This window comes from Entamoeba dispar, genomic scaffold, assembly GCF_000209125.1.
Source record: "Entamoeba dispar SAW760 scf_1105229457721 genomic scaffold, whole genome shotgun sequence".
In the NCBI taxonomy this organism is placed as follows: Eukaryota; Evosea; order Mastigamoebida; family Endamoebidae; genus Entamoeba; species Entamoeba dispar.
In genome coordinates this window covers 9,782-37,097 of record NW_001852834.1, presented here as the reverse complement: position 1 = coordinate 37,097, position 27,316 = coordinate 9,782, and the positions used below count along the sequence as shown (strand labels likewise).

Here is a 27,316-nt window from a genome sequence, read left to right as displayed (position 1 = left end):
GTGGTTGTTTATAATATTGCATTAATGCTGGCATAAATTTTTCATAATTCATTCCATAAATTGGTGTTTTAATTAAATCTTTTAATTCTTTAAATGTTTCATCTTCTCCTGCATTTTGTGATACATAGATAATCGCTTCATATTGGTGTTCTATTTTGTTGAGTTTCGCTAATTCTTTCATAATAAATGTTGTTTTCCCTGCTCCTTGTTTCCCTATAATAATATTAAAACTATTATAATAAAAGAATATTTGTCGATGAACTCTTTTAATTTGATTCTCTCCTTTAATATTACTTAATCTTTCTTTAATTTCTTTATCTATTTCTTCTTCTCCAATATCATCATCATCATCTTCTTCTTCTCTATAATCATTTATATCATCATATTCAAAATTATCAAATTCCATAAACTAAAATTATAAAAATTGAATTATTTAATAGTTTGTTTGAAAAACCTCTAGTCTTTGTTCTAATAGTCCATTTCTTATTTCTTCATTTGTTTTCATTTCTTGAATATATAAATTTCTTATTTTCTCTAATTCTTTTCTTAATCGTTTATTCTCTGAAATAATATCTTCCATAATATCATTTGGATTATCAATCACTTGTCTTTTAATATATTTATAATCCATGCCTATGAGATTTTTTATTATTCATCAATTTCTCTATATCCTTGAATTTTTTTATTTTTTGATGTAATATCTATTTGATTTTTTATATCAAATTGAACAAATCTATGGCTCATTAAATCTTATTTAATTATTTGTTGAAGTGAGGCATATCATTAAGGACTTTTTTTGTTTCGGAGTTCTTTGGTTCTATTATTACCGATTGAATAACAATTCCTCTTCCACTATTTTTTGAGTAAATAAGTTTAACTTTTCTTCATACTAAAGGTATTATCATCAACTTCATCTCATGATATTGTTATTTTTCTTAGAGAGTGGTTTTGTGTATATGATTATGGTATGCATTACTTAGATTCTAAAAATCTATACCAAATCCCTTATTATCATAATTTTCGCCTTTATTCAATACGTATTATGGAAACCAAAAAGAGAGATAAAAATCAGAAATTCAATTAACTTGATTCACAATCTCAGCGAAATAATCAAAATATTTTCTGTTGATCCAAGAAAGGTTTTTTCTATTCATATAGAATGAGATTTCAGAATCTCTCCCCCTACCAATAATGCGTTTATACTGTAATTCAATATCTGAACAATATAAGAAGAATGTACAACTAAATAGATATTCACCTACTCTAATCTGAGCAATAGAATTGGCATAAATGGTTTCCACTAAGATATTTACTGACTCATTAGCGGTATCCAACATCTTCACTTTACAGCACCCTTTATGAGCTATTGGTATTGCATATTCTTTGCAAAATTCAACAATTTCAGTGTTAAGATCCTCTTTTTCTATTTCAGTTATACCCTCTGTTCCACTGCAAAAGATTTCAAGTGCTTCAATTGGATGGCGTTCCCATAGTACTATTTCAGCTGAAGTAAATTCAGAATTTTTTGCTTGTTGTTTGTACCAACTTATTATATATTTATGAAATGAGTACTTCGAAAGTTTCCCATCTTGGAATTCTTTTAAGCGAGATATGCCATTGGTATCAATATCTATATACTCTTTCATCTGATATATCCTAAAGTCATTCCTTAACAAAGAAACAAGCTCTTTCAATATAGTTGATTTTCCAACTCCAACAGAACCTGAAAGGAAAATATGATGTACCATAAAGTTTGTATTTTTTTTATGAATTTTTAGTTTGTCTAGGGCATCATCACTTTTTTTCTAAATTTGTCACTAAATGTTTTGATACAACTTATTTGAAATAGTTAGTTTTATTAAAAAAATATTATACATTTTTTGGTTTTGATGTACTTTGAAGTTTAAATTAAAGTTAATGACGTGGTACATTATTCTATAAAAAACTTTAACTATTTAAATTAATATCAGTGAACAAATCGAAACTTTTTATTGTAATTTAAAAATATATTTATCATTTTTATTGTTTTCCATTTTCTTGTCAAATTAAAACTATTTTGAATTTATGAAGTGAGCAAAATTGAATTAAATCCATTTGACTTATTTCTTTTACCATAAAACAAGTATTTTTGTTTAAACTCTAAAATTAATTTCATGAACAAAGAATGTCATTAAATAGTTGTAAAGAGAGTACTCTGTTAGATGTAATTAATATCTAAGTAAATAATAGTAATGAAAATCTGCTGAATCTAGAATGAAATAAATTTAATATAATAACATCTTTATAATGAAGAAGAAGATGTGCATGAATAAAATATATAATATTCATGATTAGAAAATTCAAAGATGAATATTCATCTAAACAATAAATTAGAATAACAAATAACGTTAGAAAAGTTTTGAACTAAAGAAGGTACAATATGGATATTCAAATATAGTGAACAGAAAATAAAAAGAAAAAGTGGTCAAATGTATTCATCAAAAAGGTGTAGAGTATTTTAATGATGTTGATAATGTTATCAACAACTTCTCTAAATAATTAAGGTCATTATTAAAAAAAAAATATAATTTAATAATTGAACACAATAAAATGATTAAGACAAATAAATATGAGTGGTGGCTTAGTTAAAATTGACAATAAGAAAAAGTGAATTTGATAAATGTGTTAAGTGTGCCAAAGAATATTATGAAACCTTGTTCTATTTCTTCATTTTTTTTAACACCTAAAAATTCACAATTACAATAAAACCAATTATAATAATTATACCATATAGACTTAATTCAAATAAACTATTCGAAATGTTTTGTCACGAAGAATTTAATGTGAGCCATATAAATTTATATTAAAAATACATTACTGTTCAAATAACATATATCAAATTAATAGTTCATTAACAATAATAGTGCTGGTAGTGAGAGAGTGGTCAAAGAATTGAAACCCCTTTTTTTTGAATGATGGAAATAATTTGTCAACATTATCAATGACCAATAAAAAAATAAATTATTCTGAGTTCTTTTTTACATTTAATTTGAATAAATAAAAAAAATTATTAAAAAAATATCAATTTGAAGTTATAACAAAAATTTTCATCTGAGTTATTATCATCCTTTGTTATCACATTATACACTATTTATTTTTATTCATTTTATTAAAAGTGTCAATGCCAAACAATACTATGAGTTGTTTGCATTTTCAATACTATTAACAGATGTACTTTACATTTATCTTTTTTATTATTATAAATTGTTAGTTATCTTATGTTTAATATTAGAATTCTTGATACAGTAATAAACTCATTAAATACACTCCATTATTCTCATTGCCAAACTTATGGTATTTAAATCAAATAAAATCACTATTTATTTGATAATTGTTGTATGTTTTTTTATTGTTTATTTATCAAAAACATCTATTTCTTATTCTTTTGTTTTTTTTTCTTTTGTTCATGTTTCTAAGATATCCATTATTAACAAAATGAAAAGATATTCGCTCTTAGTTTATTAGTTATGTAACATACTCTTTATAACTCAATATTTTGATGAATTTTCTTTTGTTGACATAATTTTCAAAAAGCAAGAATCAAATAACAAAGAAACATAATTTCAAATAGAAAATGTTCAATGGTAAGTACTAGAAATAAATACTATAACACCCTTTACTAAGAGTGTCGAAGACGAACAAAGTTGATTAAATGTGGTTGTGGTATTACTCTCTTACTATGAGGATCAAAAGAAAAATTAATTTTTATGATAACAAGTATCTAAATTTTAGAAAAATTTCTGTTTGGAAAGAGAGCAGGAGCTAATAACGTCCAAATGTATAACAGATGACATAAAACACTAACACCTATCTTAAAAAAGAAGGCGTAATGACCAATCTCAACACGAGCAGGGTTTGTTTTAAATATAGACCAATCAACCATATTTTGAAGCATAAACAATGATGCAATACAAAAAGTAACATGGAATTTCCAGAAACAATATCTTCCATGAACTTCACCTGTTAAACTATCAGTTTCATCAGGGAGTTTATCATCAATAAATGATGTTTCTGATATTTCGGTTGAATTTCGATAAGTTTGATAAGCAATAACTGCAATAGTAAAGAAGATACCAAGAAAAGATGTGAAATCATAATTTGAAATAAGAGCACTATTTTCTTGACAATCAGTTACTATCCAACAACCATTCTTTTCAGAACAAGGCAATGACAGGATAGCATTAAGCAGAAGATATGCAGTATAAGCAGAAACTATACTAGATTGAAAAATACCTGAAGTTGGTTTATATTCTCTCACAATCGGTAACAATGAAGCAACAGTTCCTATCACTGATAATAACAAATTGAATAATGTAAAGAGAATGTTCCAAAATTTAGATGCACAAGTTCCAGCAGAAGTTGCTGAGTGAGAAAATCGTATTAAAATGAATAAAGAAACACCAAGAGAGAAAGAAAAAGAAAGGAATGATATGGATATAAGAAGAACTACATAAGGATCAAATCTACGCCCAGGATCAACTTTATTTACTAATTTAATATTCAGTACAGCAGCAAAGTTAAGGAAAGAAATTAGACTATAAAGAATAAACAAAATTGCACCAATAATTGAAATCCAATAGAAAACACGATGAAACCATAAAGGAAGAACAAATATTATTGTAATCAACACATTAATATAACAGAATTTAAAACCCCATTCATAGTCATGAAAATGAATTAATAAATTGCTTTCATTATCGTTTTGAATAAAAAAAGACATAAGGAATAATGTAAAATGATAAAAGAAATATGCTTCCATCAATCGAGTGAGACAGACGTACGCAATACAACTTGAATCAGAACAAGGAAAAATTGAATTCATTACAGGGAGTTCAACAAGTTTTTGCATTACTTTTGTTCTGCTAATAAAATCAGAAAACAAATAAGACAGAACCCCATAAAAAGAAAAGGTTCCCAAATAAAAAATTTTTACAATAGAAATTCGTTTAAATTTAACTGCTTTTTCATTAATGAAATTAAAAATATTTAATAAAACAAGTGAACTTGATGAACAAATGTTTTTAATTCTTTGCATTTAATATTTTTAAAATATGACTTATTAGTTCTTAGTTCATTTTGATTCTTTTCCTCTTTTAATGAAGAATATGTTCCACTTAATTTAATTTATTATTTGTAATTACAATTTATAAAATTAAAATTATAATAAAATATCGGCATGTATAACAAAAAAAAAAACACGTTAGTTTTTTTCTTCTTTTTTACCGAAAGAAAATAATTTTCTAGCAGATTTTTGAGATGGAGTTGAAGGTTGAGGATGAGAAGAAAGATGAGGAACTGCTTTAACAGGAACACTTAGGTGAGGGTCTTCATTTTTATTCTCTTGAATAGGGGTAAAAGAAGTTGGTCTTTTTTGTTTAGTTTCTTCTATAAATTCTCCAGATAAAGCCTTCTCTAAAACTTGATTAGAACCAGGTTTACCAAATGACACTCCTTTTCTATTTTCTTTTTTATGATGTAAAAATTTATCATTTTCTTTCTTTAACTTTAATTTTAGTTCTTCTTCTTTCTTTAATTTTTCAATAATTTTTTGTTCTTCTTTTTTACTGATACGTTGAGGATTTGCATTCATTACAAGACTTAAACATTCTTCAACAATTTTACCAACTACTTCTTTACCATTTTCCATACATTCAGTATAAGTCTCATTTAAATAAATAATGACTTTATCTTTCATTATTAAATTATATAAATGAGTATTATTTAATAATAGTGATTTCATTAATACAGCAAAATATTTTTTTGCTTCAATATTTACAACTTGTCTTAATAAAGATGCAGTTCCATAAACAAAAGTAGATTCTGAATATAATTTTATTAATTCTTCATGTTCATTAATAATAGCACAAAATTCTTTTAATTCAGAACAACACATCCCATCATTATAATTAGAAAGATTAAATATATTACAAATTAATACAATACTTTTAACATCACCTAATATTTTTAAACCTTTTTTAGGATTTGCTTGATATAAAGCTCTAAAAGCACTAAACAGATGAGCAACGATTCCTTTTTTAGAACAATATTCTAATAAAAATTCTAATGCGTTATGAATAATGAAATCACTTGAACTTTGTTGTTTTGTAATTGAACCTGCAATTGTTAATATAATATTTAAACAATCTTCTTCTACCATAACAAAATTTGATTTTCCTTTATCACAATAAGTTTTAAGTAATAGAAAGATATTTGGTATTGATGATAATTCAAGACATACTTTAGATCCTATTATTGATGATGTACAAAGAATATTTAAACATTGTATAACATTATTAATTAATCCATTTTTCATCATATTAATTATACAAGAATTTTTTAATTCTTTATCCAATGAATCACATCTTAATAAAACTTTAACAATAAAGAAAATTAATTTGGTATTAAATAATCCATAAACAATTTCTTTTTCTGTATCATTTATTAATAATTTACATAATTTGCATACATTAAATAATACATCTTCTTGTATAAATTCATTTAATTTACTATTAATTGAAGTATCCATTGTTCTTGATAATATTCCAATTAAATCAGTTGATATAATTCTTTGACAAACAATAAATTTTATTTGTGTATCATTTCTCATAATAGAATCAATAATTAATATAATAATTGTAATAGCTTTTAATGCTGGTGTATATTGTTTTAATGAGAATGTTTGACATATAAATTCTAGTAATCCATCAATTAATTTATATTGAATAAATATCATTGTAGTAATATTACGTGAACAAAATTCCATTCTTGTTTTAATATCTCTTTGTGATTGAACAATTCTATTAACAATTTCTAAGACTACATTCATATTTCCTTTATGTTTATCATCATATTTCATTGTCAATATTAAATAAATTAATTCTAACCCTCCACTTGTTATGAACATTTGTTGTAATTCATTTTTATTTGTTTCATTACTTATAATACATTTAATAAATTTAACTATTTCATTAAGATATAAGTCATTTGATTTATAATGTGTTATTCCAAATTTTACTATTGTGGCACAACCTGACATTACAATATTCATTTTACTTGTATTATCTTTGGTTAATATTGTATTAATTATTTGTAGTGATGTTAATCTCAATTGTAAACATCCACTATATTCTTCTTTTTCTAAAATAGCAAATAATGGAAATATTCCAATAATATGAATACATGCTGGTAATTGTTTAAAATTGGTATTTAATACCATATTATGTAATTGAAGAAGTACTTGAAATATTTTATTATTATTATCTTTATTTCCTATTTCAATCATTTTACCAATTTCTTTCATTTGTTTAATAAATTCTTCTTTTCTTTCATCATCTTCATTTTCTAATAAATCAATATCTTCTAAACAAATACTTTTATGTTCATTATCATTATTCTTTTCATTAACTTTTCCAATATTAATCCCTTCATTTGGTATTATAAAATATTCTCCCCAATCATCTTCTGTACTTTTTCTTGCTGTAAATGTTCTTACTTCTCTCATTCTTGGTGGTTTTACAATAAATCCTTCTGCCCAATCTTCATTTTCATTTTGTTGTTTTTTTGTTAAATTAGCTTTTATATTGTTAGTTGAGACTGATTTAATAAAAGTTGGTTTTTTACTTTCTTCTATTTTAATTCCATTTGTAATAAACCATTTGTGTTTTAATAAATCTCTAGATGATGCTCGTTGATTTGGATCTCTTTTAAAACATGAAAATAAAAATTCTCTTAGTTGTGGTGATACAGTATTTGGAAATGGTGGATAATCATCATTAACTATTTTATATAATGCTGCCGTTGGATTTAAATCATAATATGGTGGATTTCCTGTTATTAATTCAATAATAGTACATCCTAATGCCCATATATCTGCTTTAACTGTAGTTCCTTGCATTTGAATAACTTCAGGTGCCATCCAATTGGGTGTTCCAATTGGATCTTCATCACTTCCAGTTTCTTGCTTTTCATTTCCATTCATTTGAACACTAACTCCAAAATCTGCAATTTTTACACTCCCATCTTTAGCTACAAGGATATTGGCTGCTTTATATCTCTATGTACAATACCTTGGTCATGGATAAATGTCAACCCATCTAATACTTGATGAACATATTTTGCTGATAAACTTTCATTTAAATGATTAAATTTCTTTACAATATTTAATAATGAACCACTTTCCATATATTCCATTATGATATAAAGAAATCCATGACTTTCTGTTGATGCAATATATCTTACAATATGTTGATGTTTTAATTTCTTTAATAATCTTATTTCTTCCATAACTTCTTTCATTACTGATTTTTTATTTACTTTCATTTGTTTAATTGCAACAAATTCTCCACTATCAGCATTCATTCCTTGAAACACCTCTCCATATGCACCTCTTCCAATTGAATTAGCAATTGAAAATATTGACTTTTCATTATCCTGTATTATATTTAATTGTTTAGTAATCATTGGATCATCTCCTTCTTCTTGATGTTTTTTTGATTTTTTTAATTTCTTTTCTTTATGTTTTAGTGATTGGTGTTCTTCTTTTTTTTCGTCCATTTTACACAACGTATTAGATTTTGATGATTGAAGTAGCTTTCGTGGACTAAGCCAAGATCTTCCAAATGATTTATTTTGAACTTCATCGATTTTTGTTGACTCTTTTCTTGGGGTTATTGGTTGTGTTACTTTTTGTGATTTGGGTGACGTACTAGTTTGTTTATATTGACCTTTCGTATTATCATCTAGTTGTATTGGAATTATATTATTTTCTGTTTTTTTAATTTCTAATTTAGGGACGTCTGAGTGTTTTTTAACAGGCTTTCTTTTATTTAACTGTTTTCTTTTAGTTGGTTCATTTTCTTTATAGTCATCATCAACTGGTTGGTCTAAATGAACATGATTGAATTCTTCATCTTTTAAAATATTTTCTTGATTAGTGTCTTGTTCCTCTTCTTTTTTCTGTTCTAGTAATTCTTTTTCTATAACTTCCTCTTTTTGGTACTCTTTTCGGAATTCTTTTTCCTCTTCAATATTTGGTGGATTTGGTATTTTTTTTAATTTCTTTTTTCCATGTTTCTTTTTCTTCTTTTTTCTTTGAAGTGGTTTACGATGAATTATTTCATTTCCTTGATAGTCATCATCTATAGGTCCTCTATACACAACTGTTTCAATCTCATCAGATAAGTGTTGTTCAACTTCACTCATTGATAAGAAAAATTAAAAATATTTTTTAAGTTCAGTTTGAGTTTGTTTTTTTTTGTTCTCTTTATTTGGATTTCATGTTCAACAACCATAAAAGATTCTTTTCATTGTATTTCTTAAAAAAGAACCGAAAAAGATAAATAAAACCCTGTTGGAATTTATACCACTATGTGTCCTTTTACGCATTTAACTTGTCAGGAAGCTCTTTCTATTCTCCAATATTTCACTTCGCGAATTGACTTTATTCATTTTATTCAAACAACAAAAAAATTTCGAAATGTATTAGAGATGTTTACATCAAATCCTATTTCCTTATTTGCAGCTAACGGATTATTCCCAAATATTTCTACTCAAAACTTATTTACTAAAAAAGATAGAAAAATCCCTGGAATGAAAAGGTATGTATTGTGGTATGATGTTAATTATACTCGTTATCTCAAAGAGCTTGAACATAAAAATACTATTTGTAAACATGTTTTTTATACCAAAGAAGAAAGAATAAAATATGGAAACAGTATTCCTTATGGGGTAAATAAAATAGGTTCTCATTGTTATGAATTATGTGGTGACCTTAATGAGTTAATTCTTCCAACAACTATAACTTCTTTATCTGAAGGAAGTTTTATGAGTTGTTTAAAACTTTCATCAATAATTCTTCCAACAACACTTTGTTCACTTCCTCATCTTTGTTTCTATGATTGTCCATTACTTCAACATGTTGTATTACCAACTACATTAACTTTAATAGGTGACAATTGTTTTCAGAAATGTCCTAATCTTGTTTCTGTTCAGTTACCATCTCATCTAATCTATCTTGGAGATTCATGCTTTTACGACTGTTATAATTTAACCTCAATTGTTCTTCCTTCATCATTAACTTCTATGGGTGATTTTTGTTTCTCAAGATGTGACAATTTGACAACCGTTCATCTACCACCAAAATTTCTTTTTCCTAAATACACTTTTTATGAGTCACCTAATGTTACGGCAACTTATTAAAACATCACATTTTTTATCTTAATTCAATTATTTTGAAGAGTACTTGATTGATGCTTTTGGTACAGAAATTTCTTCTTTTTTCATTTTGTGATGAGTCGAAATCATTAAACTATCATTTGGATTTCCTAGTGGTGTAGCAGAAGAAGTGAGACTAGGAGTTTGTGGCATTGGTGTGGATTGAAGAGAAATAAATGGAGAAACAGTCCAACCTGATTCCATCATTTGAATAATATTCATTAATAAGAGTCGAATTCGTTTACTTAGATTATTATTTTTTTCTAATTCTTTTGCTTTGTTAAAGACTTCAATGATTTCTCCATAAATTGGACTTGTGTTGTCAGTGTTCATCATTTTTTCTCCTATTTTAGAGCATAGTGTAATGTATGCATCAATTTTCATATCATTTACATCTTTTGATAGTTCTTGTAAACATGTTAATGGTAATCGTTCATTAACTAATCCTAATTCAAATAAATTTGCAATTAAATTAACTGTTCCTCGATATTCAACTTGTTCAATAGATTCTTCTTCTTTTAATTTTTCGATTTCTTGTTGACTCATTCCTTCTTGAATTATTTTTGGTTCTGGTAATTTATGAAAATAGTCATATGCTTTCTCTAATAATGCTCCACTTAATATTGTTGCTCCTTGTGCTACATTTTGTGTTAATCCATTTTGTTGTCGAAGTGTTTGAATAAATCGAACATATAATTTACAAAATTTATTTTCATTAACACATCTTTTAACAAATTGTGTAATAAATATTTTAATATCTTCTTCACTTCTTAAATAATATATTAATGATTTCGCTGCTTCTTCTAAATTCGTTTCTTGTGATAATTGATTTAATATTACTAACATTTTTGATACTTTCTTTTGATTCTCATCTAACATACTTGAAAATAATGTAATTGGTTTAGGTTCATTTCTACTTTTTGAATTTTCTATTCTTTCTACTGTTTCATGATAAATAAGATTAAATCGATTCCTAACATCTTCTGGTAATTTTATTCCACATTTCCTATAACTTTCCATTTCACTTAAATTATATCTTTTCCCTCCTTCATTCTTAGATTCTTTTAATGTCCTTGTAAATATATTTTTCATTTCTTCTTCTTTTTTCTTTCTTTCTTCTTCTTCTTTTCTTACTTTTTCTTCTTCTTCTTTTCTTTTTCTTTCTTCTTCTTCTTTATTTCTCTCTTCCTCCTCTTTTCTCTTTCTCTCTTCTTCTTCTTTTTTAATTCTTTCTTCTTCTTCTTTTCTCTTTCTCTCTTCTTCTTCTTTTTTAATACGCTCTTCTTCTTCTTTTCTTGCTTTTTCTTCTTCTTCCTTTTTAATTCTTTCTTCTTCTTCTTTTCTTTTTCTTTCTTCCTCTTCTTTTCTCTTTTTCTTTTCTTCTTCTTCTTTCTTTTTACGTTGTTTCTTTGATTCCCCTTTTTTGTCTTTAACAGGTCGAACTTTTCCACTTTTGTCAACTTGTTTCCACTCATCTTCTTCAAGACTTTCAATAACTTCCTGTTCTTCTATCTGTTCCTCTTCATATTCACGCTTATAATTTCTTTTCTTATTTCTCTTTTCCTTTTTACTTTCAGGTTTCTTTTCTTCTTCGGTCTTTTCCTTAACCTCTTCTTTTACTTCTTCTTTCTGGGGATTTTCTTCATTTACAAGGACTTGATTTTCTATTGTTGGTTGTTCGTTTTGTGGATTATTTTTTTCTTCAATGACTTTTTTTTCTTTTTGTTGAGACTCCTCATCAGTTAAAGGAGTAGAGGTGATTTTATTTTCTTTCTTTCTTCTAACAAAAAATGCATATTTCAATGTTTGTTGTTCAAATTTAATTGGAACTGAACCGTTTTTTTCTTCTCTTTCTGAGATTACTTTCTTGTCTATTTGTTTTGTTATCCCAGTTTTTTCGTTTTTCATAATTTTATGTTCAACAGGTTTACTTCTTTTCCATGTTTTTGATGAAGCTATTTTTTCTAATGTAATTAAATTAGTTGTTGGAGATATTTCATGAACTATGGGCGTTGCTGTTGGAGTAATGATTGTTTGTTGTCCTTTCTGTTTAATAACATCGGTTTCTTCTTCTTTTAATGGTTTAACAGCAATTGGTTGTTCAACTCCTTTCCGTTTTTTAAATGGAGGGGCATTACAATTTAATTGTGCTGCAGGGGTCGACTTAGTCCTCAACGGAATGAAATCACTCATGAATATGTATTTCATAGTTCTTCTGTCTTTCTCTTTGTTTTTTATTCACTTTTCACTTTCTTTTATTATTCTTTTCTTTATTATTTCTATCTGTAATTGTTTTTTTTTATTTACTTTGTTTTTTATCCAAATAGCATAGATTTTTTCTTTTTTTATGTTTCATTCTAAGAGTTTTATTCACTGAAAAATTATGAAAAATACCAAAGGTTATTGGTAATAAACTTAGTTTTTTTGGTTATTGCCTGTATCCTTAATAAAAAGAGTTATAAATTTGTTGTAATATTTTGTTAATCATAACCTATTTGATCAAGTTATTTTTTATTGATTTCATTTGTTAATTGTTTCTATTCTAATAAAAGAAAGGATTATTTATTTAATGTTGTGTTAAGAAGTTGAGAAGTACATAAAAGAAATTTAAAACTTATTTTATTAGATAATACTTTTAATTCTTTAAGTAAAATTATTCACTGAATTACTGTATTATTTATATTCAAAAACATGAATTCTATTTATTTATATAATCAAGTTAATTTTATTCTAATTATACTTAGTTAAATAATTTATTGTTATCACTGGTAATTCTCTTTGTTTTGTCACTTTCATATTTCAACTAATTTATACTAAAATTAAATTTTAAATCAATGCACTCTCTTTGTAAGAGAAATAATTTAAATTCTTTAGAACACAATTCAGAAAATAACTAATGAAGTTCTAGACTCTAATGAATATTATTTATTCTAAACTCAATTAAATAAACATTTTATATTCTTTGTTCGTTGATTATAAAAATTCATTATTTTATATTTTTTTAATATACCTTGGTTAAATGAAATTAAAATAGTAGAATGTTGTAAATTTATCACTCTATTTATGATATATTACTATAATATAAGAAAAAAAAATAAAATTATAAAAGAATAGATATTTATTGAAGAGACACAGTAATAATTAATATGATATTACTCAATGTATTGTGTTTATATATGATGATTAATTACTCATTATTCATTTAAAAAAGTAATAATATCTATTTGCTTTATTTTTACTCTTTATTATTAAATATAAAACTGAAGTGAAATAACACCAACTCATGTTTAAAGGAAGGGTACAAAAATAGCAACAAGAGGAATAACTGTTATTGATAAAATTTGACATCCAAACTTAATTCATTCTTCACAAACATCACATTAGAACTCTTTTTCATATAATTTCAATGATTTCATTTTTCATTTGGATAAGTACAAATTAATATTCATTTTCTGCTACACATCTACAATAGATATATTCACCATCTATTAAACATTTAAATGTAAAATAAACACTAAAAATCTAATCAAGATGAGAACACTAATTAACCATCAATTAAATTATAGAATCAATGCTTTTGTAAAGGTATCTGGTGTGAAATAAAACCAATAAATAAATAATAAAAAAGAAAGAAATAAGAGTTATTAATGAAAAACAAGATATAATATAAGAAAATAAGGGTATTGATTTAAATAAGTAAAGAAAAGAATGTTTAATAAACAATAAAATCAAACAATAAGTTTTAATATTAAGGGTGTTTTATTCTTAAAATAATGTGAATTAGGTTGATTTATGATAATAATGGCATTTATCTTGTATTGGACATTGTTTACATTTTGGATGGATTTTACGACAACAACATTGACCAAAAGCGACAATTGATTTGTTAAACAAAGACCATTCTTCTTTTGGTAGCCATGATTCTAATTGAAGTCTCACTTTTTCTGGGGTTGAACCATCTGCCCAACCTAAACGATGAGAGATAACAAATATGTGAGTGTCAATTGCTAATGACTCTAATCTATCAAATCCAATTGATAAAATTAATGAAGCGATTTTTGGTCCAACACCAGGAAGTGATAATAAATCTTGTTTTGTTTGTGGGACTTGATTATTAAATTGTTCTTTCATAATAACACAACAACGTTTTAATCTTTTAGCCTTTGTAGTATAAAATCCAACACCTTTAATACAATTAATAAGAACTTCTAAAGATGTATTATTAATAACATCAATAGTTAACTCTCCAAGAGTTTCATGTAACTTTTTTACTGAAGCAAAAGTTATTTGGTCACGTGTTTGTGGAGAAAGAAAAGTTCCAATGAATGCATAAAAAGGTTTATTGTCTTTATTATGACACATAGATAAAATTTGGTCAGCACCATATTCTTGTACTCCCATTTGTTTAATATCAACAGTATCAAGATATTTAATAATTTGATGAAGAGTAATAACTCTTTCATGGATAATATTTGTTTGAATTGTTTTGGTTCTTTTATTTTCCATTCAAAAATACTAGTGAAAAATGGAAAAGATTGAATTTTAAGTTCAAAATATTAACATTAGTAAATGAGTAGTGAAGAAGCATCCACATTATCATCAAACCCATCAAGTAAAAATATAAGTGAAGAGAGTAATGAAGATATAAGTGAGAATGAAACAGAAGAATCAACAATAAAAGAAGAAAGTGAAGGAGAATTAAGTATTTCATCAGGAGAAGGAAATGAAGAGAATACAAATGAAATATCTATTACAACAACAGAAGGGAAAAATATTAATTATTTAGAATTATATAATAAAAAAAATCAAGAATGTTATGCTCTTTATCAAAGAAATGAAATATTAAAAAATAAAATTAATTTACTTGAAAAGAAAATAATAGATCAACAAGAAAATATTGAAAAATTAATTAATATTAATGAACAAATTATGAGAGATAAAGAACTTATTTATGGAGTATTACAAAAAATTAATAAAGAAAAAACAAAAATTGAAAATGAATTAAATTATATTAAATCAACAACATTTAGTCCAGTTGATATAAATATTAGTTATACAAATCCACCAAAAGATGTTAAAGTAATTAATGTTTCATTTGATAAATATATATTTATTAAATATTCAACATCAAAACCATTAGGAATAATATGTTTATTTAATGAACAAAAACAAGCACGTGTTATAAGTTCATTTAATTGTAAAACAGAAGAATTATCATTAGAAGAATATTTTTATTATCAACCTGAAGGAAAAGGAAATGGATTAAAAGTTAAAGATGGAGATCAAGTTTTATCAATGACATCACAATTAAATCAATTAATTACTGTAACTTCATTATTACCATTATTTGATAGATTTCATAAAGTTTCACAAACTAATTCAATTCTTATAGGAAAAAAAGAATATTATATGACTGTTCTTGATCTTACTACTATTAGTAAATTAGATCAACCTCATGAATTACGTGCTTTTGGAGTAATATTTGAAACAGAAATTACTCAAAAAAAACCAGGAATGATAGATGTTTATGATGGATATTTAGAAATGTTTAGACAAATTAATCGTGGTGTAATTATTTCATATGTTTCTTCATTTAATTATACTCCAAATATATTAATACCAATAACACGAGAAATTATAACTAAACCATTCCAACCACCAAAAAATGGAATAATGTATTTTGAATCAAAAATATTGAAAATAGAAAAATATCATATTCCATATTTATTTCCAATTCCTTATTTATCAGATGAAAAATATTCAATTGCTTTCTATTATAATGAAGCTCAAGATAGATGTCATATTATTGATATTATTTAATTAATAATATTTATAATTAAAGAAGGTAATAAAAAATTTATTCACTTAATTAATTAATTTAATTTTTGTTAATTTATTTCAAAGTCATCTGTTGTTGTATTAATAAATTTAGACATTCCAGTTTGATTTGTATTATATCCTATATCAGAATTAATTGTAGAAGTTAATGTAGTAGTAGTAGTTGTAGTAGTTGTTGTATTTGTTTTCATATTTGGATCTATAGATTCTTCTCTTAATTTTTGTGGAGATGTAATTTCTTTATTTTCTGCAAATGAAGGAATCAATTTTGCAAGTTCATTTTGTAAAATAATTGTAATATCTTTAAATGTAGGTCTTTTAGAAGGAATATGATCCCAACATTGAGTAATAATATTCCACCAAACATCAGTCATATTATCTTTACGTTCTAATCTTTTTCCTGCAATAACAAATTTAGCAATATCCCAAGGCATTTTAAATTGATCAGAAGAATAAGGTTTTCCTTGAATATATACTTCATACATCATAATAGCAAAACTAAATTGATCTGCTGTTATTGTATAAGGTTCTTTACTAAGTAATTCAGGTGCCATATATACAGGAGTACCTACTCCACAAGTATAATTTCCTTCATATTCTTGTACTGCTCTAGATGTACCAAAATCAGTTATTTTACAATTAACTATCATTGGATTAATTTGATCTACACAAAACATTAATAAATTATCAGGTTTAAGATCTCTATGAATAATATTAAAAGAATGCATCATTGTCATACCTTTACAACAATCAATCATAAATTTTAATTTTTGTTCATAAGTTAATTTAATTTTCTTTAATATATGACCTAATGATCCATTAGGAGCAAATTCAATTGCTATACACATTTTTTTTTCAAGATAACATGCTCCAATAAATCCAACAATATATGGTCCTCTAAGTCTAGTCATTAATGTTACTTCTTTATTAAATTCTTGTTTTGCTCCTATATTATCAGTTCTTTCTTTTAATTTTTTTACAGCAACTTCAATTCCTCTATAAGTTCCTCTATAAACAACACCAAATGCACCATCACCTAAAGGTGGTTGTTTTAATTCAATTTCATCAAAATCAATTTTATTACTTTTATAAGTTGAAATAGCTAAAGCAATAGTTCCAGTTTCTTCTTCTTTTGTTTTAGTATTTTCTATTCTAATAATAATTTTTTCTTTACATGAACAATTACAATGTAATTGAATTTCAAAATGAATATTCATTTCTGCTCTAGGTTCAAGAATTTCTTTTTCTATATCTGATTGTAAAAAGAATTTATCTTTTTTTGGTACTTGAATCCAAATAACAAATTGTTTATCTGTATGATTTTTAATTAATAAAGTATCTAATAATGGAGTATCAATATCAGGTTCTATTCCATCTAAATTAAAATCTAAATGTGCTTTATTAATATAAATATTATTTCCAAGTTCAATTAATGTTTCTGTACCAACAATAACTTTCTTTTTTCTTGCATTTTTAAGTAATTGAGCTGTTCCATTATTTTCTAATGCTTTCATTTCATCTTCTTCTATTTCTTTTAATTGTTTAATTTTTCTTTTTCTTAATAAAATAATTATTATAATAATTATTATAATAAATATAATAATTAAAAATATTCCTCCAATTATTGAAATAATAATAATAGATGTAGTATAATTTTTACATTCAGGATATCCTTTATATCCTGATGCACATTCATTACATAATTCTCCACTATATCTTTTTTTACATTTTGTACATCCTGTTGATAAATCAAAATTATTCATACATTCTTGACATATTCCATTTTCACATTCAATACAATTAATTGAACAACTTTTTTCAAATGGAGAATATGCTTTTTTATTAATACAAATATTTGGTAATGTTGTTGAACATGTATTATCTATTGTAAGTCCAGTTATTGTTAATGTATTTAATACATTATCTGTAACAGCAATAGGATATTCTTGAATTGATGCAAATGAATTTCCATACATTCTTACTGCTTCAAATTTAAATGCTGTAGATGAAAGATAATCTACATATTGTTCATTTTTTGCTCTAAGTACAATTTTTCCATCACATGCCATTGTAAGACTTGTTGAATTTACTGTAAGTCCAATTTTTACCCATTTATTAATTGGTATTTCTTTTGTTTCTAATACTGTAAGAATTGATAATGTTGGTTTTCCTTTATAAAGATTAATATTTAATGTTTGCATAGTAAATCCAAAAAAAGATGTTTTAAATAATGTTGTTGTTGAATTTTCTATTTTAACTGTAACAAGATATGTATATTCATTTGTATATTTTCCCCATCCTGATGGAATATCATATGATGATACTTCTAAAAATGATACTTCATTTTGACTAAATTTAAAATATTTAGAATTTGGTGTATCTAAAATAGTATCAATTCCTTCTCCTATTAATGAATTTTTTATTTGATATGATGTAAGAAATACATTATTATTTTCTTTTGATTTTAAAATAATACTTGAAACACTTGATGGAATATTATAATTATTAAAATCAAATGTTTTTGTTGATAATTTTGATTTAGGATTACATTCATTTGATGAACAAATTCCAAATGAATTATCAATAGCACAAAACATTCCATTATGTCCATTACATATTCCATAATGAATTCTTATTTCTTTAATAAATGGATCAAGTGAAAGATTAATTTCAGATGTTGGTATTGATATTGTTATAATTCTTAATGTTACTTGTGATCCAAGAAGATAATATGGAAGATATAATACATAATTTGGTGTAAAATAATTTGCTTTAATATTTATTCCATTATACCATTGATTATTCATTTGATATTGAATAATAAAATTTCCTTGAACATCAAATTCTAATCTAACAAATCGTTTAATATTTGTATCTAATGTATTAATTGTAATTGATCCTTCTTTATTAAAAATAAAATATGAATTATGTGTTTTCATATTAGATATTTCAACAAATGGTAAAGTAACTAAATTTTCTTTATTAATAGTAATATCTGGAATAAGATCTGTTCTTCTCATTGCTAATTTTTCTAATGCTCCATCATAACATCCATCATCAATTAAAGGAATACCTACTGATGTTTTTAAATTACTTATTCCTCCAGATATTTTAGTTCCTCCATAAAATAATAAATTATTAAAAAAAACTGCATTTCCACTAGTATATGATAATCTTGCTTTTTGTTTAAATATAACATTTGATGGACTAATATGTTTTGTATGATAATTAATAACTTCTTCTTCTGTTAATATATGACTTCCATAAATAAATCCACTTATAGTTCCAATATTATATATTTGTGATGAAGTACATAACATAAAAATATTATCATTTTCTTTAATTATTTGATTTGCTTGATATGTAGTTGTTTGTTTTTTACCATTAATATATACACTAATTAAATTATCTTCTGATGCACTTAAACAAACATCATACCATTCAAAATAAGATGGTGAAAATATTTTTTCAATTTTTTGTTCTGAATTATAATATAATATTGATACTTTAGCTGTATCATTTTCATTTGAATAAATTAACCCAAAATTACTAAATCCAACAATAAATGCTTTAGCACTTTCTTCAATTCTTGTTGCTCTTAAATTCATTTCAACACAAAAATATGGTGTTGTAAATATTCCTGATATTTTAGAGATATAATAAGAAGGAGATGATATTGCAAATCCTGGTGAACAAACTCCATAATCTTCACTAAATGAAGAAAAGATAAATATAAAAAAGAGAAGAAACATTTAAATTTTAATAGTTTATTTAGTTTATTTTATTATTTTCTTTTATTATATAAAATAAATATCCAAATTAATATTTCAATTTCGAAAACTTTGAATCCAATGAAAAAAAGAAAGAATTAAATTTATTTCTTTTAGTGCTTAAAATTCTCCAAATCCTGAATCTTTTAGATTATCATTTTGATGTTCATCTGATCCTATAAAATCATTAACATCTGTATTTTCTTGATTTATTTCTTCATGTTTTTCTTCTTTTTCTTCTTCTTTAATATTTTCTTGATTTATTTCTTCTTTTTTTATTTCTTTTTCTTCTTCTTCTTTTTTTATTTCTTTTTCTTCTTCTTCTTCTTTTTTTATTTCTTGTAGATTTTCTCCTTCATCTTCAAGTAATCCCCAATCATCATTTTCACCATTTTCAACAACAAATTCTCCATCATTTTCAAATGCATCATCAGCAATTTCTTCTTGTTCTTTAGGTTTTTCTTCTTCTTTATCTTCCTCTTTATTAAGATTAGATTGAACAAGTCCTAATGCTTCTTCCCAGTCAAAATCATCTTCATTAGTTACATTATTTTCTTTTTGTTGTTCCTCAATATTTTCTTCTTCTTTTTCTTCGTTTTCATCTTGGTCTTCTTTTTCACTTTCTTCTTCTTCTTCACTCTCTTCTTCTTCAGATGAACTAACATCAGTTCCCCATATTCCTCCATGTTTCTTTCCAGTTCCTTTTTCTCCATCTCCATTCAACCATCCTTCAAGGTCATCTTCATCAATTTCTTTCTTTTTCTTTTCAGTCTTTATTTTAGTTTTAGGTGTTTCTTCAATAACAACATTTGTTTTTCTAAGAGATGGATCACTAGCTTGAAGAGCAAAATCTTCAAGATCTGTATATCCATTGATAATAGTATTTAGATAGTGTGATAAAGTTCCTTCTAATAATCCTTGACGTTGTTGATTAAAACCATTAATGACAGGAGTTGGTTTATCAGAAAGAAGAATATCTTTTGCATGTTTAAATAATTCTTTACAATGTTCATTATTTTCAGCAAATAAGAATCTTCTTAATAATCTTTCTCTATCACGAATATCAAATGAATTATCATACATAGCAAGTTGGAAAATATATCTAACTAATTTCTCACTTTGTTCTTTATTTGTAATATATAATTTTCCTGCAAAAGTTAATATTTGTTGTTTAACACATTTATCTTCTTCAATAAATGTTTTAGCAAGAATTCTTAATATATCTGGTCCAAGTTTAGGAACCATTTGAGAATATTCTCCAATAACCCAAACAATACTTGCACGTGCTTGTGGAATTTTCATATCAATAAGTAATTTAGACATTTTACCAATAATTCTTAAATCACGTTCTGGATCATTTTGACCATTTTTAGATAATTGTAATAATTTTTTAATTCCAATAACTGCTTCTGCTACAATTTCTGAATTTTTATTTGACATAAATTGTAATAATTGAACCATACATCTTTCTGATGTTTCAGGCATAATCATTGCTAATCTAGACATTGCTTGAATAGCAAGAGTAACAATATGTGGATTACTCCATGTAGTATAATCTTTTAATTCATCAAGAATTTTTTGACAATTTGTTTCTTGAACAAGTAATGTAATAATTTCTAATTTTAATTCACAAATTTCAGTAGGATCATCTGGATATAAAAAGAAATCTTCTAAATAATCTACAAAAACATTTGGTTGTTGTTGAATTAATGATAATAAAACTGGATATAAAAATTGTTGTGTTAATAAAGATGATGATGTTAATTTCATTATTCCTCTTGCTGCTTTAATTCTATCTTGTTGATGTCCTACATGGAAATATAATAATGTTGCTTGAACTACAACAGCAGGATTCATAGAATAAAATAATGGACTAACACTACTAATAAGAAATGTTAAATCTTTATCCATTTCATGTTCTTCATCTAGTTCAATTAAATTAGGATCAGTAAATTGTGTTCTAGCATAATGCATAAGAACTGTCATAATTGGTATTTGTCCCCATTCTTCACAATCAACTAATGCTTGACATAATTTAATATAATGTTTATGAATAAATTCAAATCTATTTGGACATACTTGAAGAAAACTATAACATGTAGAACCAAGAACAATTGGATTTTTATCATCTAACATTTGAACAATTAAATTAACACATTCATCAAATCTTCTTTCATCAAGACTATAAATTTTAGGAATTGCAAGTGCTGCTGCTTTTCTTACATAAGGTGATGTATCTTTTATTGCTTTTGAAACAGCAATAACCATTAATTGTGCAATATCTCTTACTCTTAATGATGTAATTGATTGTAATGCAGTTGTACGAATAAATGTATGTGGTGAACTTAATGCTTTATGCATTGTATTAACTGCCATTAATGCATTTGTTGGATCTTTTTCTGAATGATTTACAATATACATACATACAAGTTTTCTTAATTCCATTTCTTGACTACCAACATTCATAGCAATTTCAGCAAATAATTCTGATGTATCTAATCCTGTATTTTCTAATTTAATAATTGCTTTTAATGCTGCTAATTTATCTTTATCAGATGGTGCAAATAACATTTTACGTAATGTTTCAATATTTTGAAAATTTTGTTGTAACATTCCACTTTTTTCTTGAACATTATGTTGTTCTTGTGTTTCTGATCCTATTGAAGGCATATTACTTGATGATGATGATGTATAAGAAATAGACATAAATCTATAAATTCTATAAGTTCTTTTTTATTCTTTTTTTTTTTTTTTAATTTTCTTCTTTTATCTTTAAATTTTCTTTTTATTATCTTTATTCTTTATTTTATTATGAATTTTATTATCTTAAATTAAACAAATTCTTTTTTTGTTTTTTAAAACCTAAAAACCATACAATGATTTTCTTTGCTGGTGATAAAGATTCTGGAAAAATTCGTCTCACTCGAAAGGATATTGATTCTAAAGGATTATTATTTGATGAAAGTGTTGTTGTAACTATCCAAAATAATAAAAAGTGTATTTGTAGAGTTTCTGGTTTTAGTGATAGTATTGAAGAAGGATGTTCTATTGATCCATTTGTTTGTATTTATCAACCTATTGAAAGAAATGAAATAAAAAACATTAAATCAATTGAAAAGATAAAAGAGATTGAAAAATGTATTTCTATTAATATATCTTTATGTCCAATAAATACTAATAAATATTCATTTAATAATTCAAAAAATATTAGTAAATATCTTCTTAATATATTAAATGGACAAACCATTTGTATTCATTCTATCATTCAAATTCATATATTAAATATTTTTGTCACTATTCAAAATATTAATGGACAATTACCAAATGGTTTTTATTCTATAACTAAAGATTGTTCATTTTCTATTCAAAATAATAGTTTATCTATTCAAAAACCTATTGGATATGATTCTTTACTTGAAAATATTTATTTAATATTAAATAATAATAAAATACTTCTTTTAGAAGGAGAACATGGAAGTGGAAAAACTTTAATTGCTAAATATTGTTCATATAAAATAGGAAAACAAGTTTATTATTATAATTCATATCAAATAATTGAGAATAATAATATTATTAATTTAAATATTCATGACTGTGTAATTGTTCTTGATGATATTGATGAATTAATAAAAGATTATTCATTATTACTAATACATATTATTAAACAATTAAAAATTAATAATAATTTAATTATTTGTACAACAACACAAACAATACCAAATATATTTAAATCAAATGAACTTATTACTTCTTCACTTAGAATTTCTCCTCCAAACCAAATAATTAGATATAAAATTTTAGATTCATTAAAATGTAATTGTAAAGAAATTAATGAAATAATATCAAAGAAAACAGTAGGATATTTACCAAAAGATTTATTATTATTACAAAATGATGTTGAAGCACAATTTCATGGAAATGAAACAACAGAAGAAAAAATAAATATTTATTTCCATTCAATGACATTTATAACACCATCAGTTCTTGTTGGAAGTGAAACAGATTTTGATAAATTACATTGGGATGATATTGGAGGATTAGAAAATGTTAAAAAAGCAATGATAGAAGCAATAGAATGGCCTATAACTCATTCTAAAGAATTTAAAAAACTTGGAATTCGACCTTCTCATGGAGTATTATTATATGGTCCAAGTGGATGTGCAAAAACAAGTATTGTTCGTGCAACAGCAACAATGTTAAATACTTCATTTATAACATTGAATAGTGCAACAATATATTCACCATATGTAGGAGATGCAGAAGCAAGTGTAAGAGATACATTTAAAAGAGCAAGAGCAGCAACTCCATGTATAATTTTTATAGATGAAATAGATACTGTAGTAGGAATTCGTTCAGGTGGAACAGGAGGTGATTCAGTTAGAGATCGTGTATTATCAACATTATTAAATGAAATGGATGGTATTGAAGAAGTTGAAGGTGTTATTTTAGTTGCTGCAAGTAATAGAAAAGAGTTAATAGATCCAGCATTATTACGACCTGGTAGATTTGATTGTTTAATTGAAGTTCCTAAACCTGATCATAAAACAAGAATTGAAATATTTAAAGTTGCATTAAAAGATATTCCTATTGATCAGTCATTTGATTTTGAATTATTAGCTCAATTATCAGAAGGTAAAAGTGGAGCAGATATTAAATGGATTGTCTCAGAGGCTTGTACACATACATTGAGAAATGACATTAATGCTTCTTCATTATCATTCAACTCTTTAATTGATTTATTAGAATAAAAAAAATTATAACTAAATCACAATTTATTTTATCACTTTATATGTTTACACTAATTATTCTTCTTATACTAATAAGATAACTCAATTAATTTAATAAACATATTTTATTTTAAAAATCATTCACTAACACAATAACTTCAGTTTATTAGAATTTCATGTATTAATTCTATGTACTATATATTTGGTTTATTTAACTTATTTACTAAAGTAAATGACTTAGTATTTGTTTATATATAAAACAGTTAGTGTTATTACATTTAAGACTCAGTAGCATTTATTGTTATTGTCCTCTTTTACTTTAACAAAGATAAAATACTCAAAATAAAGAACAAATATTATTTATTGTTATACAAATAATAAACAATCTGTTCTTATTTTTGTTTTTAAATATTAACAAACATTTGAACCATGCTAATAACAGTATATTTTACACTCACACTACAGTAAGTTAATTTTTAATAACATCTTTATAGAAATAATTTAATGTTCATTTGTGTATTGAAAAAGATTTATTTAAATTGTTAAACCTAAAATACAATCTTTTATATTTGATTTAAATCAGTTAGTTTCAGTATTTCATTATTTGGTTTAGATTATTAATACAATTTCTCAAATTAAATTCTTTTTTTTTGAATGTACTAACTCTCTGAATGATATTTTAACACTATTTATACTTTCAAGAGTGTTGAATATTTTATTAATGCTATTTCTTTGATTTAATCGTTTTATGATTCATTTTTTATTATTGTATCATGTTTATATTTTCTTAGATGGCATTAAAACTTAAAGTATTTTAGAGAGAATTGAATAATTTAATACAAATACTTAGTTATGAATTATTGTTAATAAATTAACCTAATAAAACCTATCGAATGAGGTACTACTAAGTAATAAAACTTATTTATTTTAAAATGTAACTAATGGTTTGTGTTTGTTATTTCGTATTACTAAGAAAATGATGATGTTTGATGAATGTGTTTGGAGATTATTTTATAATTATTAAATAACTGAATTATTTATAGTTAAATATACTCATTAATCTCTTTAATTTACTTATTTTTATTTGTTGTTTGTTTAAACTAACTTGAATACTTTAAATTTGATAAAATGTCAATTACATTTATTTCTTTTATTTATCTTTAAACTGTTGTTTATAATGAATATTTCAATTATTTTAATATCCTCCTCTTAATCTTAAGACTAAATGAAGTGTTGATTCTTTTTGGATGTTATAATCTGAAAGGGTCTTTCCTTCTTCTAATTGTTTTCCTGCAAAAATAAGTCTTTGTTGATCTGGTGGAATTCCTTCTTTTTCTTGAATCTTAGCCTTAATAGCATCAATAGAATCATTTGGTTCTACTTCTAATGTGATGGTCTTTCCAGTGAGGGTCTTAACAAATATTTGCATCCTTCTGTTGTTCTTTCAGTTCTTCTTCTTTTTATACTTCGTATTGACGTTTTTTATTTTTCTTATCCTTCATTCTTTTAGTTTTTTAGTATAGTATAATTACAATTGTATTTACTATTTCATTTTTATGTTATTTATATTGTTTTCATTCGTCATCACTCTTCTTTCTTCTTTTATTATACTTTCTTTTATACCTCAACACTTCACTGTATTTTATTGATTTTCATTTTGTTTTAAAGTTCATTTATTCATTGTATTTCTATAAAATATTCATTTCCAATAAAACCATGAAAATTAACATAACAACATTATTATTATGTTATTTAAAACAATAAAAATGAAATGATGTTTATTAAAATAATAAAATAATAAATAAAGTATGTGTTATAAATGAGTATTTAAGTATTTAATCTTATTATTTTAATCTGATATTAATTAAATTAAAATGGAAGATGTGTTGAATAATCATTTAATTAATGAAATAGTAGAAACAATTCCAAATATTTATCAATCAATTGATGATACTAATAAACATTATCAGTATTATTTAAGAAGTATTAAAAATGAAATATTTGAAATACAAGATAATGAAACATATGAGCAGGCAATTAAAAGAGGAGAAGGAATAATTGATAGGATGGATGAAGTAGTTAGAAGAAGAAAACTAGTAATAGAAAAAAGACAAGAAACAATTAACGAAATAGACTCAATAAAGAATAAAATGAAGAAGATAATAGAAGAATGTAATTCCGATGAAGAAACAGTTAATAAAACTAAGAATGAACTAATAGATAAAAATATTCACAATGAAGAAATGAATATGAAAGATAAAATTAAAAAATTAGAAGAATGAATTAACAATATTAAAACAAGATTTAATAAGAATAAATAAAAATTGAATAAATACCACAATAAATAATCAGAAAATAAGAATATATAAGAAATAAACAATAAGAATAGAAAAAGAAGAAATAAGAATAGAAAAATACCAAATTGAACAAATAGAAAGATGTAGAAATATAAAAATTTTGAATGTATAATTGAATGAGATAATAATAAGTTAAATAAGAACATACAATATTTAATAAAAGAATAATCAAGAAAGAAAATATAATTTTTATTATTGAAAACTCAAAAAGACGATATATTTAATTCTAATTGATTATTGATTATTGGTAATGATAGAAACTTATTCTTATTTTCATTAGAAACAAATGATAGAATAAACTCAGTAATGAAAATTGGTATTAAACAACAAATAGTTTATTTGAAAATTAAATGATATTATATTTTCATTTTAA

General features: G+C 24.4%; 11 protein-coding genes across 11 annotated transcripts in view, besides 47 other annotated features; 3 read left to right on the top strand and 8 right to left on the bottom strand.

The window, feature by feature from the left end:
- EDI_345300 (uncharacterized protein) overlaps window positions 1-631 on the bottom strand; it is a gene marked incomplete at both ends in the record, with an annotated part of 837 nt that extends 206 nt beyond the window's left edge. Inside the window, 2 exons of the mRNA XM_001733171.1 lie at window positions 1-409; window positions 455-631. The exon at window positions 1-409 is cut by the window's left edge and continues 206 nt beyond it. Coding sequence (XP_001733223.1) covers window positions 1-409; window positions 455-631 — 586 coding nt within the window. The remainder of the gene's footprint in view (window positions 410-454) is intronic.
- Window positions 215-252: a sequence feature (AT_rich).
- Window positions 338-398: a microsatellite.
- Window positions 411-439: a sequence feature (AT_rich).
- A 445-nt stretch (window positions 632-1,076) lies between the features above and the next one.
- EDI_345290 (uncharacterized protein) lies at window positions 1,077-1,931 on the bottom strand (the record flags this gene model as incomplete). Its single annotated transcript, XM_001733644.1, has 2 exons — window positions 1,077-1,797; window positions 1,837-1,931. 2 exons carry the CDS (start codon window positions 1,929-1,931, stop codon window positions 1,077-1,079), a joined length of 816 nt encoding a protein of 271 aa, XP_001733696.1.
- Window positions 1,854-1,882: a sequence feature (AT_rich).
- A 54-nt stretch (window positions 1,932-1,985) lies between the features above and the next one.
- Window positions 1,986-2,024: a sequence feature (AT_rich).
- Window positions 2,025-2,546: 522 nt separating this feature from the next.
- Window positions 2,547-2,577: a sequence feature (AT_rich).
- A 252-nt stretch (window positions 2,578-2,829) lies between these two features.
- Window positions 2,830-2,851: a sequence feature (AT_rich).
- A 162-nt stretch (window positions 2,852-3,013) lies between these two features.
- Window positions 3,014-3,061: a sequence feature (AT_rich).
- A 699-nt stretch (window positions 3,062-3,760) lies between these two features.
- EDI_345280 (membrane protein PB1A10.07C, putative) lies at window positions 3,761-4,888 on the bottom strand (the record flags this gene model as incomplete). Its single annotated transcript, XM_001733643.1, has 1 exon — window positions 3,761-4,888. One exon carries the CDS (start codon window positions 4,886-4,888, stop codon window positions 3,761-3,763), a length of 1,128 nt encoding a protein of 375 aa, XP_001733695.1.
- A 124-nt stretch (window positions 4,889-5,012) lies between these two features.
- Window positions 5,013-5,034: a sequence feature (AT_rich).
- A 119-nt stretch (window positions 5,035-5,153) lies between these two features.
- Window positions 5,154-5,211: a sequence feature (AT_rich).
- A 28-nt stretch (window positions 5,212-5,239) lies between these two features.
- EDI_345270 (cell division control protein 15, CDC15, putative) lies at window positions 5,240-9,240 on the bottom strand (the record flags this gene model as incomplete). The annotated part of the gene is made up of 2 exons (XM_001733642.1): window positions 5,240-8,082; window positions 8,106-9,240. The coding sequence occupies 2 exons, from the start codon at window positions 9,238-9,240 to the stop codon at window positions 5,240-5,242; spliced, it is 3,978 nt and encodes a 1,325-aa protein (XP_001733694.1).
- Window positions 5,733-5,769: a sequence feature (AT_rich).
- Window positions 7,280-7,307: a sequence feature (AT_rich).
- Window positions 8,975-9,063: a microsatellite.
- Window positions 9,084-9,131: a microsatellite.
- Window positions 9,241-9,247: 7 nt separating the features above from the next.
- Window positions 9,248-9,269: a sequence feature (AT_rich).
- Window positions 9,270-9,405: 136 nt separating this feature from the next.
- On the top strand, window positions 9,406-10,236 carry EDI_345260 (uncharacterized protein; the record flags this gene model as incomplete). The annotated part of the gene is made up of 1 exon (XM_001733641.1): window positions 9,406-10,236. The coding sequence occupies one exon, from the start codon at window positions 9,406-9,408 to the stop codon at window positions 10,234-10,236; it is 831 nt and encodes a 276-aa protein (XP_001733693.1).
- Window positions 10,237-10,263: 27 nt separating this feature from the next.
- On the bottom strand, window positions 10,264-12,444 carry EDI_345250 (non-muscle caldesmon, putative; the record flags this gene model as incomplete). Its single annotated transcript, XM_001733640.1, has 1 exon — window positions 10,264-12,444. One exon carries the CDS (start codon window positions 12,442-12,444, stop codon window positions 10,264-10,266), a length of 2,181 nt encoding a protein of 726 aa, XP_001733692.1.
- Window positions 11,344-11,522: a microsatellite.
- Window positions 11,531-11,642: a microsatellite.
- Window positions 11,748-11,879: a microsatellite.
- Window positions 12,445-12,461: 17 nt separating the features above from the next.
- Window positions 12,462-12,568: a microsatellite.
- Window positions 12,569-12,950: 382 nt separating this feature from the next.
- Window positions 12,951-13,009: a sequence feature (AT_rich).
- A 46-nt stretch (window positions 13,010-13,055) lies between these two features.
- Window positions 13,056-13,083: a sequence feature (AT_rich).
- A 140-nt stretch (window positions 13,084-13,223) lies between these two features.
- Window positions 13,224-13,260: a sequence feature (AT_rich).
- A 49-nt stretch (window positions 13,261-13,309) lies between these two features.
- Window positions 13,310-13,374: a sequence feature (AT_rich).
- Window positions 13,375-13,846: 472 nt separating this feature from the next.
- Window positions 13,847-13,987: a microsatellite.
- Window positions 13,988-14,031: 44 nt separating this feature from the next.
- Window positions 14,032-14,757, bottom strand: EDI_345240 (endonuclease III, putative; the record flags this gene model as incomplete). The annotated part of the gene is made up of 1 exon (XM_001733639.1): window positions 14,032-14,757. One exon carries the CDS (start codon window positions 14,755-14,757, stop codon window positions 14,032-14,034), a length of 726 nt encoding a protein of 241 aa, XP_001733691.1.
- A 63-nt stretch (window positions 14,758-14,820) lies between these two features.
- On the top strand, window positions 14,821-16,071 carry EDI_345230 (uncharacterized protein; the record flags this gene model as incomplete). Its single annotated transcript, XM_001733638.1, has 1 exon — window positions 14,821-16,071. The coding sequence occupies one exon, from the start codon at window positions 14,821-14,823 to the stop codon at window positions 16,069-16,071; it is 1,251 nt and encodes a 416-aa protein (XP_001733690.1).
- Window positions 14,862-14,938: a microsatellite.
- Window positions 15,019-15,057: a sequence feature (AT_rich).
- Window positions 15,089-15,171: a sequence feature (AT_rich).
- Window positions 15,215-15,268: a sequence feature (AT_rich).
- Window positions 15,350-15,373: a sequence feature (AT_rich).
- Window positions 16,052-16,150: a sequence feature (AT_rich).
- On the bottom strand, window positions 16,140-19,841 carry EDI_345220 (serine-threonine protein kinase, putative; the record flags this gene model as incomplete). The annotated part of the gene is made up of 1 exon (XM_001733637.1): window positions 16,140-19,841. One exon carries the CDS (start codon window positions 19,839-19,841, stop codon window positions 16,140-16,142), a length of 3,702 nt encoding a protein of 1,233 aa, XP_001733689.1.
- Window positions 16,846-16,894: a sequence feature (AT_rich).
- Window positions 17,487-17,508: a sequence feature (AT_rich).
- Window positions 17,649-17,730: a microsatellite.
- Window positions 19,212-19,237: a sequence feature (AT_rich).
- Window positions 19,840-19,903: a sequence feature (AT_rich).
- A 76-nt stretch (window positions 19,904-19,979) lies between these two features.
- On the bottom strand, window positions 19,980-22,565 carry EDI_345210 (AP-1 complex subunit beta-1, putative; the record flags this gene model as incomplete). Its single annotated transcript, XM_001733636.1, has 1 exon — window positions 19,980-22,565. The coding sequence occupies one exon, from the start codon at window positions 22,563-22,565 to the stop codon at window positions 19,980-19,982; it is 2,586 nt and encodes an 861-aa protein (XP_001733688.1).
- Window positions 20,073-20,200: a microsatellite.
- Window positions 20,298-20,341: a microsatellite.
- Window positions 20,436-20,510: a microsatellite.
- Window positions 22,566-22,585: 20 nt separating the features above from the next.
- Window positions 22,586-22,667: a microsatellite.
- A 68-nt stretch (window positions 22,668-22,735) lies between these two features.
- On the top strand, window positions 22,736-24,607 carry EDI_345200 (uncharacterized protein; the record flags this gene model as incomplete). Its single annotated transcript, XM_001733635.1, has 1 exon — window positions 22,736-24,607. One exon carries the CDS (start codon window positions 22,736-22,738, stop codon window positions 24,605-24,607), a length of 1,872 nt encoding a protein of 623 aa, XP_001733687.1.
- Window positions 23,026-23,095: a sequence feature (AT_rich).
- Window positions 23,277-23,311: a sequence feature (AT_rich).
- Window positions 23,388-23,446: a sequence feature (AT_rich).
- Window positions 23,481-23,555: a sequence feature (AT_rich).
- Window positions 24,608-24,690: 83 nt separating the features above from the next.
- Window positions 24,691-24,724: a sequence feature (AT_rich).
- An 867-nt stretch (window positions 24,725-25,591) lies between these two features.
- Window positions 25,592-25,638: a sequence feature (AT_rich).
- Window positions 25,639-26,066: 428 nt separating this feature from the next.
- Window positions 26,067-26,251: a microsatellite.
- Window positions 26,252-26,323: 72 nt separating this feature from the next.
- Window positions 26,324-27,274: a repeat region.
- The last annotated feature ends 42 nt before the right edge of the window (window positions 27,275-27,316 follow it).